Genomic DNA, 22181 nt, shown 5'->3' on the forward strand with positions numbered 1-22181 from the left:
TTGCCTTCGTTTTCTACACCTCTTTGAACGGGCTTCGGGCCTAAGGCTTAACCCGGATAAGTCGGCCTTGGTTCCCCTACACTTGTCTCGTGAATGTTTCGACTGGCAATCCAACATTCCTCATCGCCGTCAATCATTCAGATACTTGGGGATATGGATGACCTTGCTTCCGGAGCTCAGCTGGGCTCTCAACGTGGCCTCACTGGTGAAGCGGGTTAAGGCATGTCTCAAGAAGTGGTAGACATTGCCCCAGAACCCAATGGGGAGAGTCTCCCTATTTAAAATGTTGGTGTTTCCTCTTTGACAGCATAGCTAGCAAGTTTTTATGGGGTAAAGGTAGGGCCCGGTTGGCACTCAATATGTGTAGGATCCCCTCATTCAATGGAAAACTGGGGATGACTCACCTCTACCTATATTATTTGGCCATGCGGCTTCTCTCCATAAATGATTGGTTCAATGGGGGTTGGTCAGACCGGCATACATGCTCGAAGTCGGAGAATTGGGTTTCGCCAAGATCCAGGCTATGCTATACGGGCCCCTATTCCCTCCTGCTTGCCAGAGGTGACACGCTATGTGCTGCTGGCCTGGTGGGCTGCTCTGTGCCATACCAAATTGATGCACATGTTAACCTAATGTACACCGTTGTGGCAGGGGACCTGGCTCAGAGACGTCAATGCACTACAGGGGTTTAGAGCCCGGGATTTGATAGACATTTCGCAGCTAGGCGATGTATGGGTGGGGGATCACATGCGGACCTTTGAGGACCATCAAGGCAGGTACTCATTACACCGGTCACAATTCTATAGGTACTTGAGTCACGGCATGCTCTTCACACCCATCTTGCGACTGGCACGCGCCTTCCCGATCACAGTCCACCTGAAGCCCAGCTAATGTTCGGTGACCTGGGGAGGGGTGGAATCTCCTGTATTTAACGTACATTGATCAATAATGCTTATACTTCCTTAGATCGATTATGGGCTCAATGGGAGGGTTGGATAGGCACCTCAGACGAAGAGGACTGGCGCGACACCCTTATGGCTTCTAGGACGGTCACGTCCTCCGCTAGACTCCGCTTAGTGCAATTGTACTACTTACATGCTGCATATCTCACCCGATACGCCTTCACCGGGCCGGACTTAGCCCAACCTCTGCTTGAGCCAGTGTGCGGTTATGACCCCGTGGATTTTTTCCACATGGTATGGTAATGTCCCCTCTTGGAGCGGTTCTGGGGCGAGATTGAGTAGGAACTCACTGAGGTTTTGGGGTGGGAGGTCCCCCATGATCCAAAACACATGCTCCTGGGTATCACTGATGGGCTGGATGGGTCACGGAACGAAAAACTGTTTTACACAATGGCAATGGTGGTTGCAAAAAGAGACATTGCGGCCTCCTGAAAGCACTCTGACCCTCTGTGCGTTGGACGCTGGAGGACTGGGTTGCATTGGTGTGCCACGCAGGAGAAGGTCATGTACGAGGCTCGTGGGTGCCCTAAGAAATACCGTAGGGTGTGGGGGAAATGGGTGGGGGTGGCGGAGTAGTCATGAAGTGAAAGCCCAACGTTATACTCCTATGTGTTTTTTTTGTTTTTGCCTGTAAATCTTGTGCTACTTTCCTTTTCTATGTCCTGGACTTATGTGGTGTTGGATTGTAAGACTAGTGTAAGTTCTTTATTTTGTCAATCAATAAACACAAAAATGTGTTTATAAAAAAATCCAATTTCTATCATGGAAAGTTGCCTTTTTAATTGCTAACGCTTCATTAAGACATGTTGGCGACCTACAGGCATTAACCTTAGAAGAACCTTTCTTTCAGCTTCACAAAGACAGTGGTTCTTCATACAAATCCAAAATGCTTTCCAAAAGTAGTTTCTGCTATTCATATCATTTAAGTAACCCGTGTTCTTCCTTCAACAAGATTCAGTAGCAGAAATAGCTCTACACACACTTGATGTCAAAAGAGCACTATTGTACTATTGTACTATATTGATAGAACAAAAGATTTCCGTAAAGCAGAAAATTTTTGTTTAATTTGCGCCACCTCGTCAAGGAAAACCCTATTTTTTTTAACTTCTTTTTATTAGTAGTTCAAATTAAACCACATTACAGTAAGAATAAAGATACAGATCATGTTACTGCATCCCACATCCTGGCATAGTACACATCGTTGCATATCTTGTACATAAGATACTTATACAGACCCACTTATACATCACCATTGCGTACAGAGAGTGAAACCAACTGCTACTATACATCAGGGTTATTTTGCAGATAGGTGGCCAAATACGACCAATAGTCTCTAGGGCGTGAGCCCAATGGCAGGTCTTCCTCGTAGGTGAGCAGTGTTTCATGACAATACGTCATGTCCTTAATCCATTGTCTTGTTTGTGGTACATTTTTGCTATCCCAGGACAGAGATAATCGCCTTTTAGCCAATAGTAGAGCAACTAAGCAAAATGTATGCTTCGCAGCCCGGACATCTCGTAAGAGGCCCAGCAGACATGTAAGGACCGTACATTCTATTACCACACCAGTCATGGCACTTAACGCTTGTATCACCTTCCCCCAGTACTCCAACACAGGGGGACAGTCTTCGCCAGGTGGATAAAGTCTGCAGATTCACAACTACATCGTTTGCATCTCGCATCTGGCCTTAAGTCGTATTTATGTAGTCTAGCCGGTGTGTGATAGGTTTGATGTAGGTATTTATAGTGTAATATTCTCAAGTTTCCATTGGGAGTTAACATTTCAGTAACTGAGCAAGCTGTCTGCCATTCTTTTTCAGTCAGTGGCATGTCCAATACCCCATTCCACCTTGCCCATGCTTTATGTGTATTGTCCGCTATCTCGTCCTGTACCACCGCATATACTCGTGAGACGAGCTTTTTATCATTAGATGACGTTATGATTAATTGTAGCGCATTTAATTGTGGAAGTTCTGCTGGATATGTAGGGTAGTGCTGTTTAATCGCCCCTTGGAGTCTATGGAACGTGAAACGAAATAAGAGTGTTTGGTTGCTAATGTAGTCAAAGTCTCGCAATTGTTTGAACGTTCCCTCAGTATATAGATTCCCTAACGTATCAATTCCTATCTGTCTCAGTAACCCCATTCCTACTTCCTCTTGAGTGACAGACAAGTTGGGGGTGATGCAGCAGTGGAAGAGCAGGTGCATATATAGGATTCTTGTTTGCCAACTTCCCTATTTTATCCCATGCAGCGTTTGTGGTGTCCACCGTGTTGATGTCCTTATTGTGTAATGGTGGTCTTTTATGCGCCAATATCGCCGTCAGTGGGATAGGGTGGGCATCACTCTCCTCTATTGCAGTGTGCGTTAGATAGGGAGTTCGATGATACCAATGGTATGCATATTGGGCTTGTGCACATAAGTAGTACAGATGGAAATCCGGTACTTTAAAACCTCCCTTGGAGTTTGGTAGTTGCATTGCCCTCATCTGAATCCTAGCTTGCTTACCCACCCATATTAATTTAATTAATAAGGATTGTATCTGTCGGAACACTTCGGATGGTGGCGGAATGGGAATATTGTTAAAGAGATACAGGAATTTAGGGAGCACCACCATTTTGACTAGCGCCAGCCTGTCAGCTAATGATAGAGGAAGTTGGATCCAACGTTCAATTTTAGTCATAATATTACTGATCGTTCTGCCAAAATTTTCATGTATTACAAGCTTGGTGTCCCTGTTAAACCATACGCCCAGATATCGCACAGAGTCTTGTTGCCATTTTAGAGGGAATTCTGTGGCGTGTGGAGTCGTGCTATCCGTGAGGGGGATTATTATCGATTTGTCCCAATTTATTTGGAGCCCAGATTGCCTGCCGTATTTAATGTATTTCCTCATCAATGGCGACAAATTGCCCTCTGGGTCTTTGACATAGAGTAGCATATCATCTGCATACATTGATATGTGAAGTGGCCTCTCTAAAAACTGCAAGGCTGATGACCGGTGGCGTTGTCTAATTTTGCAAGCTAAAGCTCTAATGCTAGAGCAAATAAGAGCGGGGACAATGGGCATCCCTGCCGTCTTCCGTGTTCCGTGTTCTATTGAGATGGTGTCAGAGAGATATTTATTAACACAAACTCTGGCTAAGGGCTTGGTGTATAGTAATTTAACCCATTGCTGATAAACTGGAGGGAACCCCATTCTCCGGAGGACCGCTAACAGGTATGGCCATTCTATGGAGTCCAGTGCTTTGGTTGCATCCAACATTACCGCAGCAGCTTTAGTGGAGAGCATGAGGTAGTGCGTTAAGGCAAATAGCGTTCTGGTGTTGTGGGCTGTGGATCGGATCGGGATGAATCCGGATTGGTCTGGCAATACCAATGCTGTCATGAGTGGCTGTAAGGGGACTGCAAGTAATTTAGCTAATATTTTGGAGTCTACATTAATTAAAGAAAGCGGCCTGTAGGACTCGCAGTATGTAGGGTCTTTGGCTGGTTTCAGTAGAGCCACTAGGACCGCTTCCCGTAGAGTAGGAGGGAGAATAGTTTTCTCAAATGCGTCCCCTTACATCGCAACAAGGTGCGGTGCCAGCAAGTCCCCAAACGCTTTATAGAATTCACACGTGCATCCGTCAGGACCCGGTGCCTTTCCATTTGGTAACGATCTGATAATCTCCATGATCTCTTCCACCGTTATCGGACGAGCTAGGTATTGCGTTTGGGCATCTGAAAGCCAGGCAATGGCCACATCTTCCATATATGCCATAATCTCCTCCGAAATTGCGGTGTGGCGTGACTTATAAAGTGTACCATATGCAGTTACAAATTCCCTTAGAATACCCTCAGTGGTGGTTTGCATCTCCCCATCTGGGCCCTGGATTTGTAAAACTATCTGTGCAGCGCGGCCCTCACATATTTTGGATGCCAATACCTTTCCTGGCGGGACCAAGTATTGTGTATAGCAGATGCATGTGTCGCTTCTCTACCCATCGGATTCTTAGAGCGCCACAAATCACACAGTATAAGGTCTGACATGATGTCCTTCATTTTAGCATTGCTTTCCTATGTGGTTCCAAAGATGGTCCTGATCTGTCTAGTTGTTCATTCAACACCTAATTAAAATCCCCCCCCCCCAAAAAAAAATTTGCATTCTGTCTGCTGTTTCATGCAGCTTCTGCCAAACATCATGAAAGAATTCCGGGGCATCTGTATTTGGACCATATGTATTCACCAGCACTACCCTATGCCCTCTTAGCACCCCTCTTAGAATGACATATCTGTCCATGGCGTCCACCTCGGACGTGTCAATGGAAAAGTTCGTGCCTTTAATGAGTGATGGCTTGATTCCGCCCATATATACCCTATTGTGTAGGTTGAACTCGGGGCTAAGTGAGTTTCCTGGAGCATAACTATGTCGATATGCATTCTATCTAAATATGCAAACATTTGCCTTATCTTCTTTGGGTTGTTAAGTCCCCGCACATTCCATGTCAATAAGTTCAAAGGAATTGGTCTTAACCTGTCTGCAACCATGACATCAACTTTGCATCGTGTCCCCATGCAATAATAAAAGTTAAAAATGTATCTCTCTCAGTAGAAACATTAACGATTTTGGTATCTATCCAGCCTTTAGTTTCAAAGCAGCCTTGGATTGTGGCGTTGTATCTTAAACACTCTGATCTGTCAAATATACCCTCCCCTACCCACCCCCTCCCACTTCAGCACCCCCAACATGCCAAAGCCAAACCCCTGTAACTCCCATATCACAACTATAACCAATCCGGGGAATACCCATTGGACGGTCCGCCATAGGTGCACAACTTCATCCACTATGGCGGATGTGGTCAAGATAACGATAGTAATGCAGCATTATGATCAATGGTGAATGACTGAATTCCAGCGCCCTGTTGGCAGGCATCCGGCCTTCTTGGAGTCCCATACTACTAGGCCATATAATACTGTCTTTGCCGTTATTTCAGCAGTTCAAGAGAGAAAATGTCATGCATGCACTCGAGTCTAATACTATAGTGGGTTAACCTCTACCTTACTACATCAGCATGGAAGTAATTCACGCAGCATGTCCACATCATCATGAGCAGTTTCAAAATTTCTGCCCTTTCCAGTTCACTGGTCAGTTCCATGGTCCAAACGCAGCATCTGCCAACTGACACAGTCGCCATCATAGCTCAGCAGTTACATGCAACATGCATGCCAAATTTACTAACCACTCATTTAGATGCAAGTAGTAGAAGACGCTCTCTCCACTCATCAGATCCTACTCAATACCCGTATCCCGCTACGACCAGGGGGGAGCACGTCAGTCTGATTCCTGATTACGCTCCACGCGTCGACGATCCTTGCGTTTGGAGACAATCTTCTTGATGAATTCTTGTGCCGCTTTCGGAGTGTGGAGCAATGTCGCTTTCCCTTCCGATGCCACCTTCAGCCTTGCAGGGTAAAGCATGGCGTATTCCACCTTCAGCTCGCGCAGCTTGGCTTTGGCGTTTTCAAATTCCTTCCTTGCTTGTTGAACTGCTACGGTGAAGTCGGGATAGAATTCCAGCTTATTTCCCTGGTATAGGACCTGTTGCTTGTCTCTTGCCATCCTAAGCACTGCGTCCCTATCTCTGTAATTCAAGATCCGTGCGATAATTGGACGCGGTGCTAAAGATCTATGTGCACGCTCCACAATTAGAACATTTGAAAAGCTTTCCTCCCCACACACCGATCTTAGCATGTCCTCCACATACCGTTCCATCCGTATCCGTAGATTCTGGCACGCCTGCTATCCGTTTATTATTGCGTCGCGAGTGGGCTTCCAACTCATCGGCCATGTTCTTTAGTACTTCTAGCATCTTTTCCATGCCCGTGCATTTGCTTGCGGTTGTGCTTGCCTCATCTTCCACCGCTGCGATACGGACTTCCGCTGCGATACGGACTTCCGCGTTGTCCAAACGTTCACCTTGTTTGTTGAGTTTCGCCGCCATACAATCCACTCACTGGGTTAGATGATCTAGCTTTCTATTAATGTCCTGTAAGCTGGACTGTATGGCTTTGAGAACAGCTTCCATGGTGCCATCTGACGGTGCGTCCTGCTCCAGTTCGGTGTCTGAATGTGACGCTGCACCTTGAACATTTTTTTTGCTTCAAAAGTGAGTTTGGACTGCTGCCTGTCTGGCTTACCCATGTTTGCAGGTACTTTTAACGGTGGGTCACAGTTCCTACCCTTCACGTACTTCACGTCCTCTCTGGCTCACACACCTCGAGAGAATGCCTGTACAATAGTATAATCAAAGTACTGGGCTCCGCTGCGAGAGTCAATCACGTGCAGAGTTATGTACGTTATTTCCGCAACATGTGGTGGGATCAGAGCGCTGCTTTCAGTGCTTGGGGCACGAGTATTGCATATGGGATGGCCCTGGTTATCGTCGGTACGAGACCGTTCCCAGATCAGGGCACAAGCCGAAGCGGATCACTTATTCATGCGGATGCCTTCTTAATATTCCGCTTTCCAACTGCCATGTCAGGTACTCTACTGCCAATGGTTCTGATACACACTAACGTGCAATGCAGTGCATAGCATATCCATCCATTTCTACACGCGCACCCAGTAGCAAACCACATCAAAGTGTTATGTCCATTGTTGTGTTAAGTGACGCAGATGCGCTGTGGAGATCGCCGCCATTTTGATTACAATGCAGGTTACAGAATCTGTGTTTTTTCTGCCCTTTTTATGAGCATCGACATATATTGCGCGCACAAATTACCCGCGCAGGGTCTTCCGTGAATCTAGTAGCTAGACCTCATATAATTGTCGATTTGGCTGCACTGGATTACGCGCTTTCTACCTCATAGTAGCTGTTCCCGTTGCAGCTGCCATTTCATGCCCCAAGAGCCGCGGATTCCCATAGCAGCATTTGTGATGTGTTCGTGTCTTATTTCACGCGTTGTTTTTCGGAAGGTTATGGTGGCAGACAATAGATACTGCACGCGTGCATTAGCGCATCCTTAGTATTTTCGCCCGCTATTGCGTACCGATTATACTCTCGCAGGTGAGGTCTGGCTATGCGGTATTTCACACACTGTTTCTGGTGCCCCCAGCAGACCCGTTAATGATACCTCCCGCTGGGAAACATCATTTACCACGAAGGCATTACCACTACTAACATTTACCACGTGACACTTACCACGCAGGGTGCCTTCCACGCAGGGTGCCTTCCACGACGTCTTTACCACGGGCTGGGGGGGAGATGTGGTATTCCTTCGAGTCGTTCTGCGTGGGCTTGGGGGGCAGAGGGGGGCTGGGGGGGGTCTCCCCCCCCAAAAATAACAAGGGGGGGCTGGGGGGGGTCTCCCCCCCAAAAAATAACAAGCAGTTTACTTTAAAAAAAATAACGAACATAATTTTAAAAGAAAAAGGAAAGAGCCTCCCCCAAAGACGTGCCGTGTACGTCAAAAAAACAGTCCTTTTTTTATTTTGGTATACGTGTTTTGACGCTTGTTTCAATGGAGGATGGAAGTAAGGGCTCGTAGAGAAAGACGTGCAGGTAAGACGTTTCTAGGCGTAGTAAAATCCTACGTTGTAAATACCAGCGTGGTAAAGCCACTTGCGATGTAAAATTCGCGTGGTAAAGCCATGCGTGGTAATTGAAATCGTGGTATAATCATATATTCCCTCCCGCTTGCATCTGGCGGCGATCGTTTGCGAGTGGTGTTCATGCTGCCAGCAGTGCCGAGTTGATAACCACAGCGCTCAGTGTTCTTCTGTCCTCCCTACTTCCCCTGCGATAAGAGCGCTAGGCGGCCGACATGTTACCTGGGACTGTCACCGTCCGAGCGGAGCACCTCAAAGTCTATTTCGATATCTGTGGTGCTTCCCAGTGCCAGATTCTACTCTCTCGTCTGGCTACAGATCATTCGGTTCACATTTCTTCCTGTTGTGGGGCCAAATTACGCTGCTATCTGCTAGTTTGAAGGCATTCCATGATCTCGACCGGCGGAGATGTCTTAGCAGGCAGCCATTCCGCAGTGGGCCCTCTAGCCCCCCAAGGAGGAAAACCTATTTCTAAATCCGGTATTTCTTGGTGGATTGTTAAATGTATTCAAACTTGTTAAACTAAAGCTAGAATAACTTTAACTATACCTCCTAGAGCACATTCTATAGGCAAAATAGGAGGATCTATGGCATTTTTAGGAAACATTCCTTTAGCTGATATTTGTAAGGCAGCTTCATGATCCACACCACACACAATTACCAAACATTATTGTGTGGCTGTATTAGCACGTCCACAAGCTAATGTAGGACAAGCAGTGCTAAAAACACTTTTTCAAATAACTGCAACACCCACTGGCTAGCCACCGCTTTCGGAGGGTACTGCTATACAATGTATACAAAGCATGTGTATCTACACCACACATGCCTTGAACGGATTGTTACTTACCCTGTAAGCTTCTGTTAGCATGTAGAGCTGTAGATTCACGTGCACCGTCCCTCCTCCCCGGACACCTGTGGTTGTTGCAGTTCTTATTATTCACACTACATACACATGGACATATCTGTATATACTTACTTACTCAATTTTCACCCTCTTGCGGGAAAAAATCTAACAATGGAGACTTTGTGACTGTAGAAGACTTCTTGAAGATAAACAACTTGCAGACATCCGGACCCAACACTAGATGGCAGGAGTATGTAAAGCATGTGAATGTACAGCTCTACATGTGAAGAACGGATGCTTACAGGGTAAGTAACATCATCCTTCTGGTGGATGCTTATGCATCCTGCAGATTCCTACCATCCTCCCTCCTCCCCAAAGCCATTAGTGGCATGAGTATTAAGATCTCATGGTATGCAACTTATGTGCTGTATTTATTGTTGCTCTCTTGGTTAATTTCTGCGAACAGGTGTCTTTGTACCTTCTGCATCACCTGTGCTACACAGTTTGCATGTCTACGTAGGAGTATTTTGTGAATGTGTACTGATGACCATGTAGCCACCCTGCAGATACTGCTCATGGAGGTGTCCACAATGAATGCCGGTGTGGCTTTTTTTTTTTTTTGTGGAATGTACCCTTGGTTTCACCTCTGCTACTCCTAACTTCTAACATTTTGGATGGTTTGCGTTATCCACCTCGCAGTAGTTCCTCTTATGACTGGGGAACACTGGGTTATTGAAACAAAAAGCTGAATGAATAATTGACTTCCCATTCTGCCCTGCCTTTTTTTAGGTCTCGCCTGTCGATGCGCATGCGCATCGAGCTTGCGAGACTATGGGGGCTTAAACAGTCTTTAACCAACTTGCAAGGAATCGTGGCGATTCCTTGCAGTGCCCGTGAAATTTAAGCTCAATGCGCATGCGCATTGAGCTTAAAAGCGCGTGCACATGCCCCCAGCCGCCTGCCTTGCATGTATTTTCCCTCAGGCGCACTCCTCCCACACCCCCGCTCCGCCCCCTCCCCTGCCTGCCGTGTCGCATTTCTTCAGTTCCCTCAGCCGCACTCCAGGCCCCTGCTGCTTTCACACCCTCTCCCCGCTCCGCCCCCTCCCCTGCCCGCCGTGTCGCATTTCTCCTCCCTCCTCCCCTTCTCTGCCTTCCCTCCGTCTTGTCTCTTTTGGTCTTATTCTTGTTTTAACTTTTTTTTCATCTTGGTTTGCCTTTCTTCACTTTCTACTGCAGTAACACACTCAGTTTGTCCCTTCACGCGACAGCATCTCTCAAATTGCAGTAAGTCTACAGCGGGTTCTTTTTGATGCTCTACTTCGTTGCAGTTTGTATTTTAAATTTGCACACTTTTGATGCGGCCGCTGCTTTCACTTTCGCGTGCACAGGGACGAGTCCTCTTCACATCCACCCCCTACAAGTGGTGCCTCCCGCTCACGTGCTGCTGGGTGGCTCTTGTTTACCCCACACTACCCAACCCCCCATCTTCGGGCCACTGCACTGTCTCGCCCGCCAGATTTGCATTTTGCCTAGCACCCTCGCCTTCAGTTCTCGTTGACAGTAAATAATAAAGCGTTTCCGCTATGCCGGCTCTGCAGTGCAGGGCCATGAACCATGTATGATATCATCACCCAAAGTCGCCATTCACATACCGTCTATACTACCGACTTTCAAAGGCCCTCATGCTTGTCTGGCTCCTCCCTAAGTAAAGCAATCCAGAAGTACAACTCTGAATCAAAGACTCTCTGCCTCATCACCATTTGCCAGCATGCGGAGACTTCAAAGACTTCAAGCTGTGGCCATAATCAGGCCCCCTGCTTGCCATAACCCCTCCCTTTTCCCCCTCCCTCCTGGACAGCCTCGCTCTCCCAAGCACCTCGCTTAGGCACATACATACACCACTCACGTGCTCCCCACCCCCCTCCTCCCCCGATCACTTTCACGTCCGTCCGTCTCCCTAGATATAACACAATTACACGCAAAACTGAAAATGTACAGCTCAGCTGTTGATCTCCCAACTCAATGCCGTATGTGCGACATCAAAGAGTTTAAATACCTATATTCCAAGTGCTACTGTTAATGCAGGTTAAGTGAAACTACTAGTTGTTTTGAAACTGGCATAATAAACTCATGTTTTAAAAATATTATTTTAATCTGTGCCAATTGATTGTAGTTTGCACTCGCCACAGGCAGCACAGTCACACACCCAATGCCACTCACACACGCAACGCCACTCACACACGCAACGCCACTCACACACGCAACTCATCCACGCAACCCCACTCACACACGCAACGCCACTCACACACGCAACGCCACTCACACACGCAACGCCACTCACACACGCAACGCCACTCACACACGCAACGCCACTCACACACGCAACGCCACTCACACACGCAACGCCACTCACACACGCAACGCCACTCACACACGCAACGCCACTCACACACGCAACGCCACTCACACACGCAACGCCACTCACACACGCAACGCCACTCACACACGCAACGCCACTCACACACGCAACGCCACTCACACACGCAACGCCACTCACACACGCAACGCCACTCACACACGCAACGCCACTCACACACGCAACGCCACTCACCCACGCCACGCCACTCACCCACGCCACGCCACTCACCCACGCCACGCCACTCACCCACGCCACGCCACTCACCCACGCCACGCCACTCACCCACGCCACGCCACTCACCCACGCCACGCCACTCACTCACCCACGCCACGCCACTCACCCACGCCACGCCACTCACCCACGCCACGCCACTCACTCACCCACGCCACGCCACTCACTCACCCACGCCACGCCACTCACTCACCCACGCCACGCCACTCACTCACCCACGCCACTCACCCACGCCACGCCACTCACCCACGCCACTCACCCACGCCACTCACCCACGCCACTCACCCACGCCACGCCACTCATCCATTTGCAAAACGAAAAAGGTCAAACTCTTCTATTGCGAGACCTATTGCATTTTCAATGCTTGTCTTGCAGGGAACACATGACTGCTCTTCTGACATCTAGTGTCTGTAGATTCCTTTCTGCTTCCGTCTTTTACTGTTTGAAAAAAGCTAGTAGTTGTATTGCTTCGTTGAATAAAAGAAAGTACAACATGACTTTTTGGGAGAAATTTTACGTTTGTCCCCATGACCACCCTCTCACTGTGTATTTGGATATAAAGGTCTTGTACTGTGAGTGCCTGTAATGCACTGCCCCAATTCAGTGAAGCTATGGGAATCTGGATTGCTATCAATCTTGAGTGTTAAGTAGTTGAGTCACAGTTTGTGCATGGGTTTGGAAGGTTTAATTAGTGCTGCTAGCACCTGGTTTAGTTTCCACATTGGTATACGCCCTTGGTGACGGCACTCTATTAGCTACTTCCAAGAATCTTTCATTAACTGGTGTATTAAAAAATATTTTAAATATTGACAATTGTGTATTCCAAAGTAGCAGACAGGTGCACCATTAATGATGTGCATGAAAGTTTCTTATGTAATAGGTGTGTTGGGTACCTAATAATAGTAGTGTCTCTTGACTGGTTGTCTGTTAGTTCTTCCTTCCTGCACCAGTGGTGCAACTGGTACAGGGTGATGTAACATTTTCATGTTGTAGGCCTTCTAGCCTCATTCAGGACGTCCATATATTTCTGGGAAGTCCGAGGTGCCCAAATTCGAAGTCCTCAGGTTCTATGCTGCTTACCTTGTTCTGGCTAGTTCGGACTGATATACTTTGTCTTACCAGGTTCTGTAAGGTAGGTAGAACTATATTCCTACCTTGTGCCCTTTCCACCAGGACTGACAACCATGTTCGTCTGGTCCATTGTGGAGCTATTTTTATCAGTGTGATGGTGGTCTGTCTGCTCTTACTTAATACTAGCGGTGGTAGAGCCAAACCCATCTTTAGTGATGTACACATAATTGTCTGGAGGCAGCTGCATTGTCAAGCCAGACAATAGAAAGTAGCTAAATGAGAAAGAAGAACATGAGGGAGACAGCACACGCTCATTTAGCGCTCTTTCATCCGTGTGCTTCTGTGGCATGCCAGCACTACCCCATGCGCCCTCATCAATCCCCCTGTAAGACTAGCGCCGGAACACTCCAAGGAGCATCTGTGCGCCCTACAAATTCGTATTCCTCTTCACTCAGCTCAAGTTCGTCCCCGGTTGCCCTCAGTGTTGCTGCTCTCCCACCATTCTATATCCATGCCTTTCTTCATGGTGTTACCTATTCTAAATTAACCCGTTCTTGGGAGCATCATGATCTCACTCTTCCCTTCGAACGTGTCTTACCGCAGGAGTGGAAATTGTGGCTCCTGGTTTTCTTTAAAAAAAAAAAAAAAAGCATAGCAGGAATTCTAAAACAGATGGAAATTAGAAAACAGATTTTGGCTCACTACTCTCGACATGGTTCACTTCTGTATGCTAAGGTTCTAAATATACACTCATTCGGAACTGTCACATTGTGTTAAATCTGCAACATTAACTTACTACTTTTCGCATTGTGCATGCACACAAAGGTGGAAATAATTAGCGGCAAAACTATCCAAGGTACTCTAAATATGTTCATTCACGCACAGTCTGCATACATTGGGGGAGGGTACAGATACCTACCTCACCCATAAATAAATAGTGGTCCTGCCACAGGGCTCACTTTAAAGTTAGAGTTCTCAGGTTTTCCAGGTCCTTTTTGTAAGTAGCTCATCCAGGTCAGATTTTTTTTTGTCTACATTTTGGGATTTATGGTTCATTTTATACAAATATAAAATTAATACTGAGTCCAAAAATGGAAAGAATAAACCTAAATTGAATTAACTACCTAAGCTTGGGCAGCGGAAATGAGAGCTCTAAACATATACTGGTGAGTATTCTGGCCCAACAGCTCCTTCATTACTACTTTATATTCTTTTATTCAGCCATATAAAATTACTCTGCTGGTTACCAAAATGGGCCATGTATTAAGTGCTTCAGCCTGCAAAGGCAGTCTCAAATACTTTTTCCCCCTTTTTATTTACCAATCATACCAGGCCCACTAAAAAATAATAATAAAAAAAAAATGTACATCCGGTCATGTCATAAGCACTGGGTATGCTGAACAGATTGGCTAAAAACCATTGGCAAAGCCAATAGGTCCCAAAGGCGAGACCTATTTGCTTTGCCAGTGCTTATTCTTTATTGTTCTTACTTCCTCCTTTTTTCCCCAATTTCTCTACTTTTGCTGTATTCTTGGTTTCTCCATTTCCTGTTTTTTTAAAGTATTTGTTACACTCCTGAAACATTAGAAAGTGTATGTTGTATCAAATTTCCAACATTGTGCTTGGTATATTCCTTTCATTGAAAATTAGTCGATTCTTGTGGAAAAGGTCTTAGTTGTCAGACTGACATTCTTCATTTAGGAATTTGTTTTAACAAGGCACTCCAAAAATACTCTCAGCACCAGCATAAACCATAAACACATCCTTGTGCGATTCTAAGCATTGTGGAACATTTAGTGGTACTTTTTGGTTCAATCAGTTTAACCTATTTCTCCCTTATTCCTTCATAGGGACATCTCTGGGACCAAATGTGATTTTACAGTTCAAGTACAGCTACGGTATGTAGGCATTTATCTATGCATGCTTTTATTAAGTAAAAGATAATTTAGTTTTTTGAAGTCTCAACCCAACCATGAAATCTGAAGATGGATATTGATTTAAAATTGGAGGTGTCTAAGACACCATTTGTAAACCATGTTGACTTGCAGTAATGTAATGCACAATCTCTGCTCAATCCAAACTGTCATCTCCTGATGAGCCTGCCCAACATGATATGACCAACTCTATCGTCCAGAAGATAGAAACAGAACCATTCTTCTCCAGTATTAGGGGTGTCTTTCATAGATTCACATGCTTGAATATCCCCCGTCGTCGAAGTGGGAGTCCCACGGTACATAAAATAGCAGTATATATGCATGTATACATGAAAAATATAACTAATAAAATATACATACATATAGTGCAGTAAATTGTAAATTCCAAAAGTACCATAGAACACAATAGGCCCATTGAAAAGCCTAAGGGAGAACTCACTTTAGTAGCATATCAGAGTCATTATGTGTTGGATCACATTCCAGCCAATCAGGCTGTAGCCTCCTCTAGAACCTTCTCCTCAGAAGCCCAAGTCCTCAGATTTTCTACCGCACGTCGTGTGAAGGGAGTCTCCCTGAGCTCTGCTCAGTTTTCTTCAACTTTACATGTTTTTTCTTCAAGAAAATGTCTTCAAACAAGAAATCTCTGTTTAAAGCCTGCCCTTCATGTGGTAAACTGCGCCTTTTCCACGAGGATCCACACAGTAAATGCATTTACTGTCTCTACCCAGACCATGAGGTGAAAAACTGTAAGTACTGTCGTACTTTCCCTCCTAAGACTCTGAGAGATAGAGAGGCCCGTCTCCTTCTGTGGCTACAGAAGTTGAGAACTTCGGAGTCTGTGGTTTCTGATGTGGAGAGCCTGTCATCTTTTGCTTCAAAGTCCTCTCAGAAGCGTGGGTCTGAGACCGAGGCTCCTTCTCCTTTTCTCAAGAAGAGTAGACTGTTGGAGTCCTCTAAGATTGTCTCCCCACAGGATTCGCTTCAGGGCACGTCTACGGGACCTGGTTCTCTGACGTCTGCGCCCAAAGCCTTACCTACCAGTAAGAAATCTGGTTTTGGCTCGTCGACGGGCTCGTCGTCGCGCCCGTCGACGTCTTCAGCGTCGACGAAATCCATTTCTACCACCTCCACGTCGACGACGACATGTTCCATGTCCACCGGCGCTACGTCGACGACGACCACCTCGTCGACGGCGACCTCGAAGGTGAGACCCATCTCTTCAGTGGTGAAGATCTCGTCGACGACCGGCAAGGATAGACCGTCGACGACGAAGCCGTCGACGCATACACCGTCGACGAAAACCAAGCCTCCACTCAGCGCCCCGTCGACGACGAAGCCGTCGACGCACCCTTCGTCGGCGCATCCATCGTCGACGAAGACCAAGCCTCCACCCAGCACCCCGTCGACGGGCCCGTCGACGGTGCCCCCGTCGACGACGTCTCTGTCGGCCAGCATTACTTCATCGACGGCCTCGTCGACGACTCTCATATCGTCGACGCCTTCGCCGTCGACGGCGAAAGCTCCACTTTCGTCGGCGAACAAAGCCCCGCTCCCGTCGACGGGCTCGTCGACGGGCAAGGAATCCTCGTCGACGAAGAAAATCCCGTCCAAATCGCCTCAGGGCGTTGCTGACGGTGCCGCATTTACGCCAACGGGCTCGTTGGCGTCGCACCAACCTCTACCGAAGACGGCTTCCATCTACACAGTGGTTACTGCTTCTTCTTTGCGGACCATACCACTCATCCAACTGAGTCCTGTGAGGAGTGGTGCTCGTCTTCCAGACAAATTATTCCAGTCTGCTGGGGAAGAATCCGGAAACGATTCGGAAGTGGAAGGATTATTTAAACAGGCAACAAGTCCTTCGGATTTGAACATTAAGTGCCAGGAATATAGTGACGAGGGTGAGGTGTTGGACAATGTCGAAGATGGGACTGAATTGTTTCCTGTTGATACGTCCGAACCGGTGCCTTCAGAGCCTGTTACCCAGATACCTCTGTCCTTGGTGATGAACCTTCAGCACATGCTGGATGATTATAACCGCAGGTTCCCTTCTTCTACTCCTGCTTCTCCAGCACCACTGCCTCCTCCGCAGCCTCAACCGCACCTTCCTCAGGCACCTACACCAGTTTCACCGGCTTCACCGGATGGTACTCGCCCTGACACTGGAGATGAGGATCCGGATCCTCACAACACAGATGACGACGACAATGACGCCGACATGGCTGAGTGGGACGATTATAGGGCTCAAACACCTTCCACTCCGCCCACCTCACCTCTACATTCGCCCCCAGTGGACATGGCACATTTCCACAATTTGATGATCCGGGCTACAAAACGGTTTCATCTCAAAGTCGAACAACAACAGCACGAAAGTGATTGCTTTCTATACGACTTTAAAGACATCTCACAGAGGCAATCCCACACTATTCCAATCGTGGAATATATTTGGAAGGAAGGCCTTAAATTGATGGAACGTCCCAATTCTGTTCCTGCGGTCTTACCCAGATTAGACAGGAAATACAAAGCACCGGCGTCTTCTCCGGCCTGCTTAGTGTCTCAACCGAAGGCAGATTCGGTAATTACTCAGGCTGCGCAAAAGAGATCGCGCAATCCTGCTACGCCACTCACGTCTCCTCCTGATCAGGAAGGCCGCAAATTGGATTCCATTGGAAAAAAATTCACGACCATGGCGGCTACTACAGTGAGGGCGGCGAACACTCTGGCTATACTGGGCCGTTATGACCGCCAGATGTGGTCCGAGATTGCTGCATTGATTCCTCAGCTGCCTGAGGCAATCCGGACAGAAGCACAAGCGATTATCCACGAGGGAGAGTTGATTTCTTCCGAAATCATTGAGTGTGCACTCGATATTTCCTCCACGGGATTTCGACAATTGGCGGGGGCTGCAGTCTTGAGGCGTCAAGGCTGGCTGCGCTCTACCACTTTCCGTCCTGAAGTACAGGCAAGAGTCCTAGATTTGCCTTATGACGGACAATTATTGTTTGGCAAACATGTGGATGATGCCCTTGAGGCAATAAAAAAGGACACTGACACTGCGAAATCCCTGGCGAGCCTACAATACAAAAAACGGCCTTTTCGGGGTGCACGGGGTAGAGGCGGAGGCTCCTCTACTTTTCGTGGCTCAAGTCAATATCGTTCATTCAACACCTACAACAATAACAGACAGCGGGGTGCCTATCAATCTCAAACTCGACAATCCACCTCCAGGCCTTACCAAAGGAAATCCACTTATAGAGGTGGATCAAACACCAAAAAGCAGTGACTGCCTCAGACCCTTCCTTTTGCCGACCGTACATCTTGGAGGTCGCATCTCGAAATACTTTTACAAATGGTCTACAATCACCTCCGACCAATGGGTCCTGGACGTTATATCCAAAGGGCATACCCTGGAATTCACCAAATTTCCACCCAATCATCCACCTTCGGGGCCACCACCCCCTCATTTCAAGGACCTTCTGGCCCAGGTGAATTTAATGATCAAAAAAGGAGCCATCGAACTAGTGCCGCAAGGTCAACGCGGCAAGGGGTTCTATTCCCGCTTTTTCTTGGTCAAGAAGAAATCGGGGGAATGGCGTCCAATATTGGATCTACGAGCTCTAAACAAATTTCTAATTTCAAAAACATTTCAGATGTTAACCCTGCTCCAAATTCTGAATTTTCTCAATCCAAGCGAGTTCTATTCCACAATCGACCTTCAGGACGCTTACTTCCATGTGCCAATCCACCCCAGACACAGGAAGTATCTCCGCTTCACGGTCGGACAGCTACACTTCCAATTCAAAGTCCTGCCATTCGGCCTCCGCTCGGCACCAAGGGTTTTTACCAAGATCTTGGCCCCTGTAGCTGCCTTCCTACGTCTCCAAGGTATCCAATTTTACCCATACCTGGACGACTGCCTCATCAAGGCAAGCACTTTTCACCAGACGGAGCAGCACACTCAAGTTTGCGTCTCCCTTTTCCACGCCTTGGGGCTTTCAATCAATTGCCAGAAGTCACACTTTCAACCTTCGCAACGGAGAAATTTTCTCGGAGCCTTGCTAGATTCTCGGCAGGGAAAAGTGTACGTTTCCCAGGAAAGACAGGACCGCATGTTAATGATGGTGCGCTCCCTCCAATCAAAACTGTCCGTTTCTGTCCGAATGTTCAAATCATTCCTTGGCATGGCATCCTCGTGCATCCACCTCATTCCAAATTGCAGATTGCACATGAGGACTCTCCAGGAGGAACTGGACAGGCAGTGGAAACAGGTGTCGGGGTCCTTCGAGGACAAGGTCCTTTTAACACCTCGCATACAGAAAGCGCTGGAGTGGTGGGCTCACCCTCCACACATATCTGCGGGCCGTTCATTCCAGGACGAACCCCCAACTCTGACGCTTACAACAGACGCGTCTCTCGAAGGCTGGGGAGCGCATCTCGACGGCATGTCTGTGAAAGGGAAGTGGACAGCAATCCAACGAACTTGGCACATCAATCGTCTGGAACTCTTGGCGATTTTCTTAGCCCTCAAATCTTTCCAGAGGTTAGTGCGGGGACACACTTTGCTGGTGAGGACGGACAACACCACCAGCATGCACTACCTCAACAAGCAGGGCGGCACGAGGTCTCTTCCACTTTCTCAACTAGCACAAGAAATATGGGATTGGGCGATCCAACGTCAAATTCATCTCACAGCCATTCACGTGCCAGGCGTGGCCAATGTTCTGGCGGATTCACTCAGCCGAGCGTCATCAGACAATCACGAGTGGGAACTCAATCAGCCCACGGTCGAGTACATCTTCCGGCGGTGGGGCCAGCCACGGATGGATCTTTTCGCGACTGCTGTCAACAAGAAATGCCCACGCTTTGCAAGTCGGCATCCCCACAGAGAGTCGAGCGGGAATGCATTTTCGATCGATTGGTCGAACGATTTCATCTATGCTTTCCCTCCACTTCCTCTGATCCCTCGTTTGTTACACAGGATGAGGTTCCAACCTTGTCGCATCATCCTGATCGCACCCAAGTGGCCGAGACGTCCATGGTTCACGGACCTGCTCCTCTTCTCGCAGTCCGATCCGTTGCCACTCCATCCTCTGCCGCACCTCCTCACGATGCAGCAGGGACAAATTTGTCATCCAGATCCAGCATACCTTCAACTCCATGCCTGGAACCTGAGTACAATGAATTTGCACGGTTGACTATTGACAAGGACTGCAGGGAGGTGTTAGCGCGGGCTCGCGCTCCCTCCACCATAAAAACGTACCAACTCAAGTGGAAACGTTTCTGTGTCTGGTGCCACACCAAGGATTTGGACCCAATGACTGCAAAACCTGAACAAATTTTACCTTTCTTTTTATCCCTGGCAAAATCAGGTCTGTCCCACTCAACTCTTAAAGTGTTTCTGGCGGCGATTTCCCGTTTCCGCCATGATGGTTCCACATCTTTATGTTCTTCAAGGATCATTAAACAATTTTACAAGGGCCTTTTTAGGATGTTTCCACCTATCCGTCGCCCTCCGCCTGCCTGGCGTTTGAATTTGGTCTTGTCTCAACTACTTCTACCACCATTTGAACCTATTCACTCGGCAACTCTTAAATTTCTCACGTGGAAAGTTGCTCTTTTACTCGCCTTAACGTCCTCAAGACGTGTCAGTGACATCCAGGCGTTTACCATACAGCCTCCTTTCTTAAAATTCTCCAAAGAGGCTGTGACATTACGAACTAATCCTAAGTTCATCCCGAAGGTTCCCAGTGACTTTCATCTCAACGAACCTGTAATTCTGAAAACTTTCTTTCCTGCTCCGCAAACTCCAGCTGAGCGGTCATTGCATTCATTAGATTTGAAACGTTGTCTCAAATTCTACATTCAACGAACTGCACCTATCAGAAAATCTGATCAATTGTTTGTGGCATATGGTCCAACTTGCAAAGGACAACCTGTTACCAAGCAGACTATAACCAGGTGGATCTCCTCTACCATATCCTTCTGCCACCAACGGGCTGGAAAGCCCCTTCCTGCTCCTGTTCGAGCTCATTCAACTAGAGCAGTGTCTACTTCGGCTGCCCTTTTTGCGGGGGTACCCTTACGCCAGATCTGCAGAGCTGCTACTTGGTCGAGCAGCCATACTTTTACTAAGCACTACTGCCTGCAATCAACAGACGCCGCGGATGCGGCAGTGGGTCAAGCGGTGCTGCGGAATCTTTTCCAGTAAAGGTGAGCCTCTGTTGCTACCCACCTCCAGTCATAAAGGTTTTGTTTTCTAGTAATAATGTTTTGGTATTTATTGTTTATTACCATATATATTTACCTTTTTTGCTTGATGTATTACCTTTATGACTTATGTGATCATTTACTGCTTTCTACTCTATTCAAGCATGTGAATCTATGAAAGACACCCCTAATACTGGAGAAGAACTATAGTTACTTACCTGTAAACTGTGGTTCTCCAGTATTGGTGTCTTTCATAGATTCACATGCGACCCTCCCATCCTCCCCTCAGAGGCTCTCTTCTCCTCAGGCACTTTTACTTACTCTGTGCTACGAAAATCTGAGGACTTGGGCTTCTGAGGAGAAGGTTCTAGAGGAGGCTACAGCCTGATTGGCTGGAATGTGATCCAACACATAATGACTCTGATATGCTACTAAAGTGAGTTCTCCCTTAGGCTTTTCAATGGGCCTATTGTGTTCTATGGTACTTTTGGAATTTACAATTTACTGCACTATATGTATGTATATTTTATTAGTTATATTTTTCATGTATACATGCATATATACTGCTATTTTATGTACCGTGGGACTCCCACTTCGACGACGGGGGATATTCAAGCATGTGAATCTATGAAAGACACCAATACTGGAGAACCACAGTTTACAGGTAAGTAACTATAGTTCTTATTGCTGTAACAAGTCCTATGTAGGCCCCTGCAGCTAAAAATACACCTAAAGTCCCAAACCCTATCGAGCTTCTTACACTGTATACAAGTTAATAAACTGTTTATTAAGGCTGAAAGGGAGACTATATGGATTAATCTAGGTCCAACTAAATAGCCTCCTTATAATGTTGAAGGACCATACCATGTGTATGAACCAGTAAGAACCTTTATATTTGTATAGGCCACACTGATGTAGTTG

General features: G+C 47.1%; 1 protein-coding gene across 3 annotated transcripts in view; it reads left to right on the forward strand.

Moving 5' to 3' along the window:
* The window catches only part of PIAS1 (protein inhibitor of activated STAT 1), a 906486-nt gene that overhangs the window by 363127 nt on the left and 521178 nt on the right, over window positions 1-22181 (forward strand). For all 3 annotated transcript variants that reach the window (XM_078683057.1, XM_078683058.1, XM_078683060.1), the window contains exon 4: window positions 14970-15017. In XM_078683057.1, coding sequence (XP_078539183.1) covers window positions 14970-15017 — 48 coding nt within the window. The remainder of the gene's footprint in view (window positions 1-14969; window positions 15018-22181) is intronic.

This window comes from Lissotriton helveticus, chromosome 3_1 (genome assembly GCF_964261635.1).
Source record: "Lissotriton helveticus chromosome 3_1, aLisHel1.1, whole genome shotgun sequence".
NCBI classification, from domain to species: domain Eukaryota; kingdom Metazoa; phylum Chordata; class Amphibia; order Caudata; family Salamandridae; genus Lissotriton; species Lissotriton helveticus.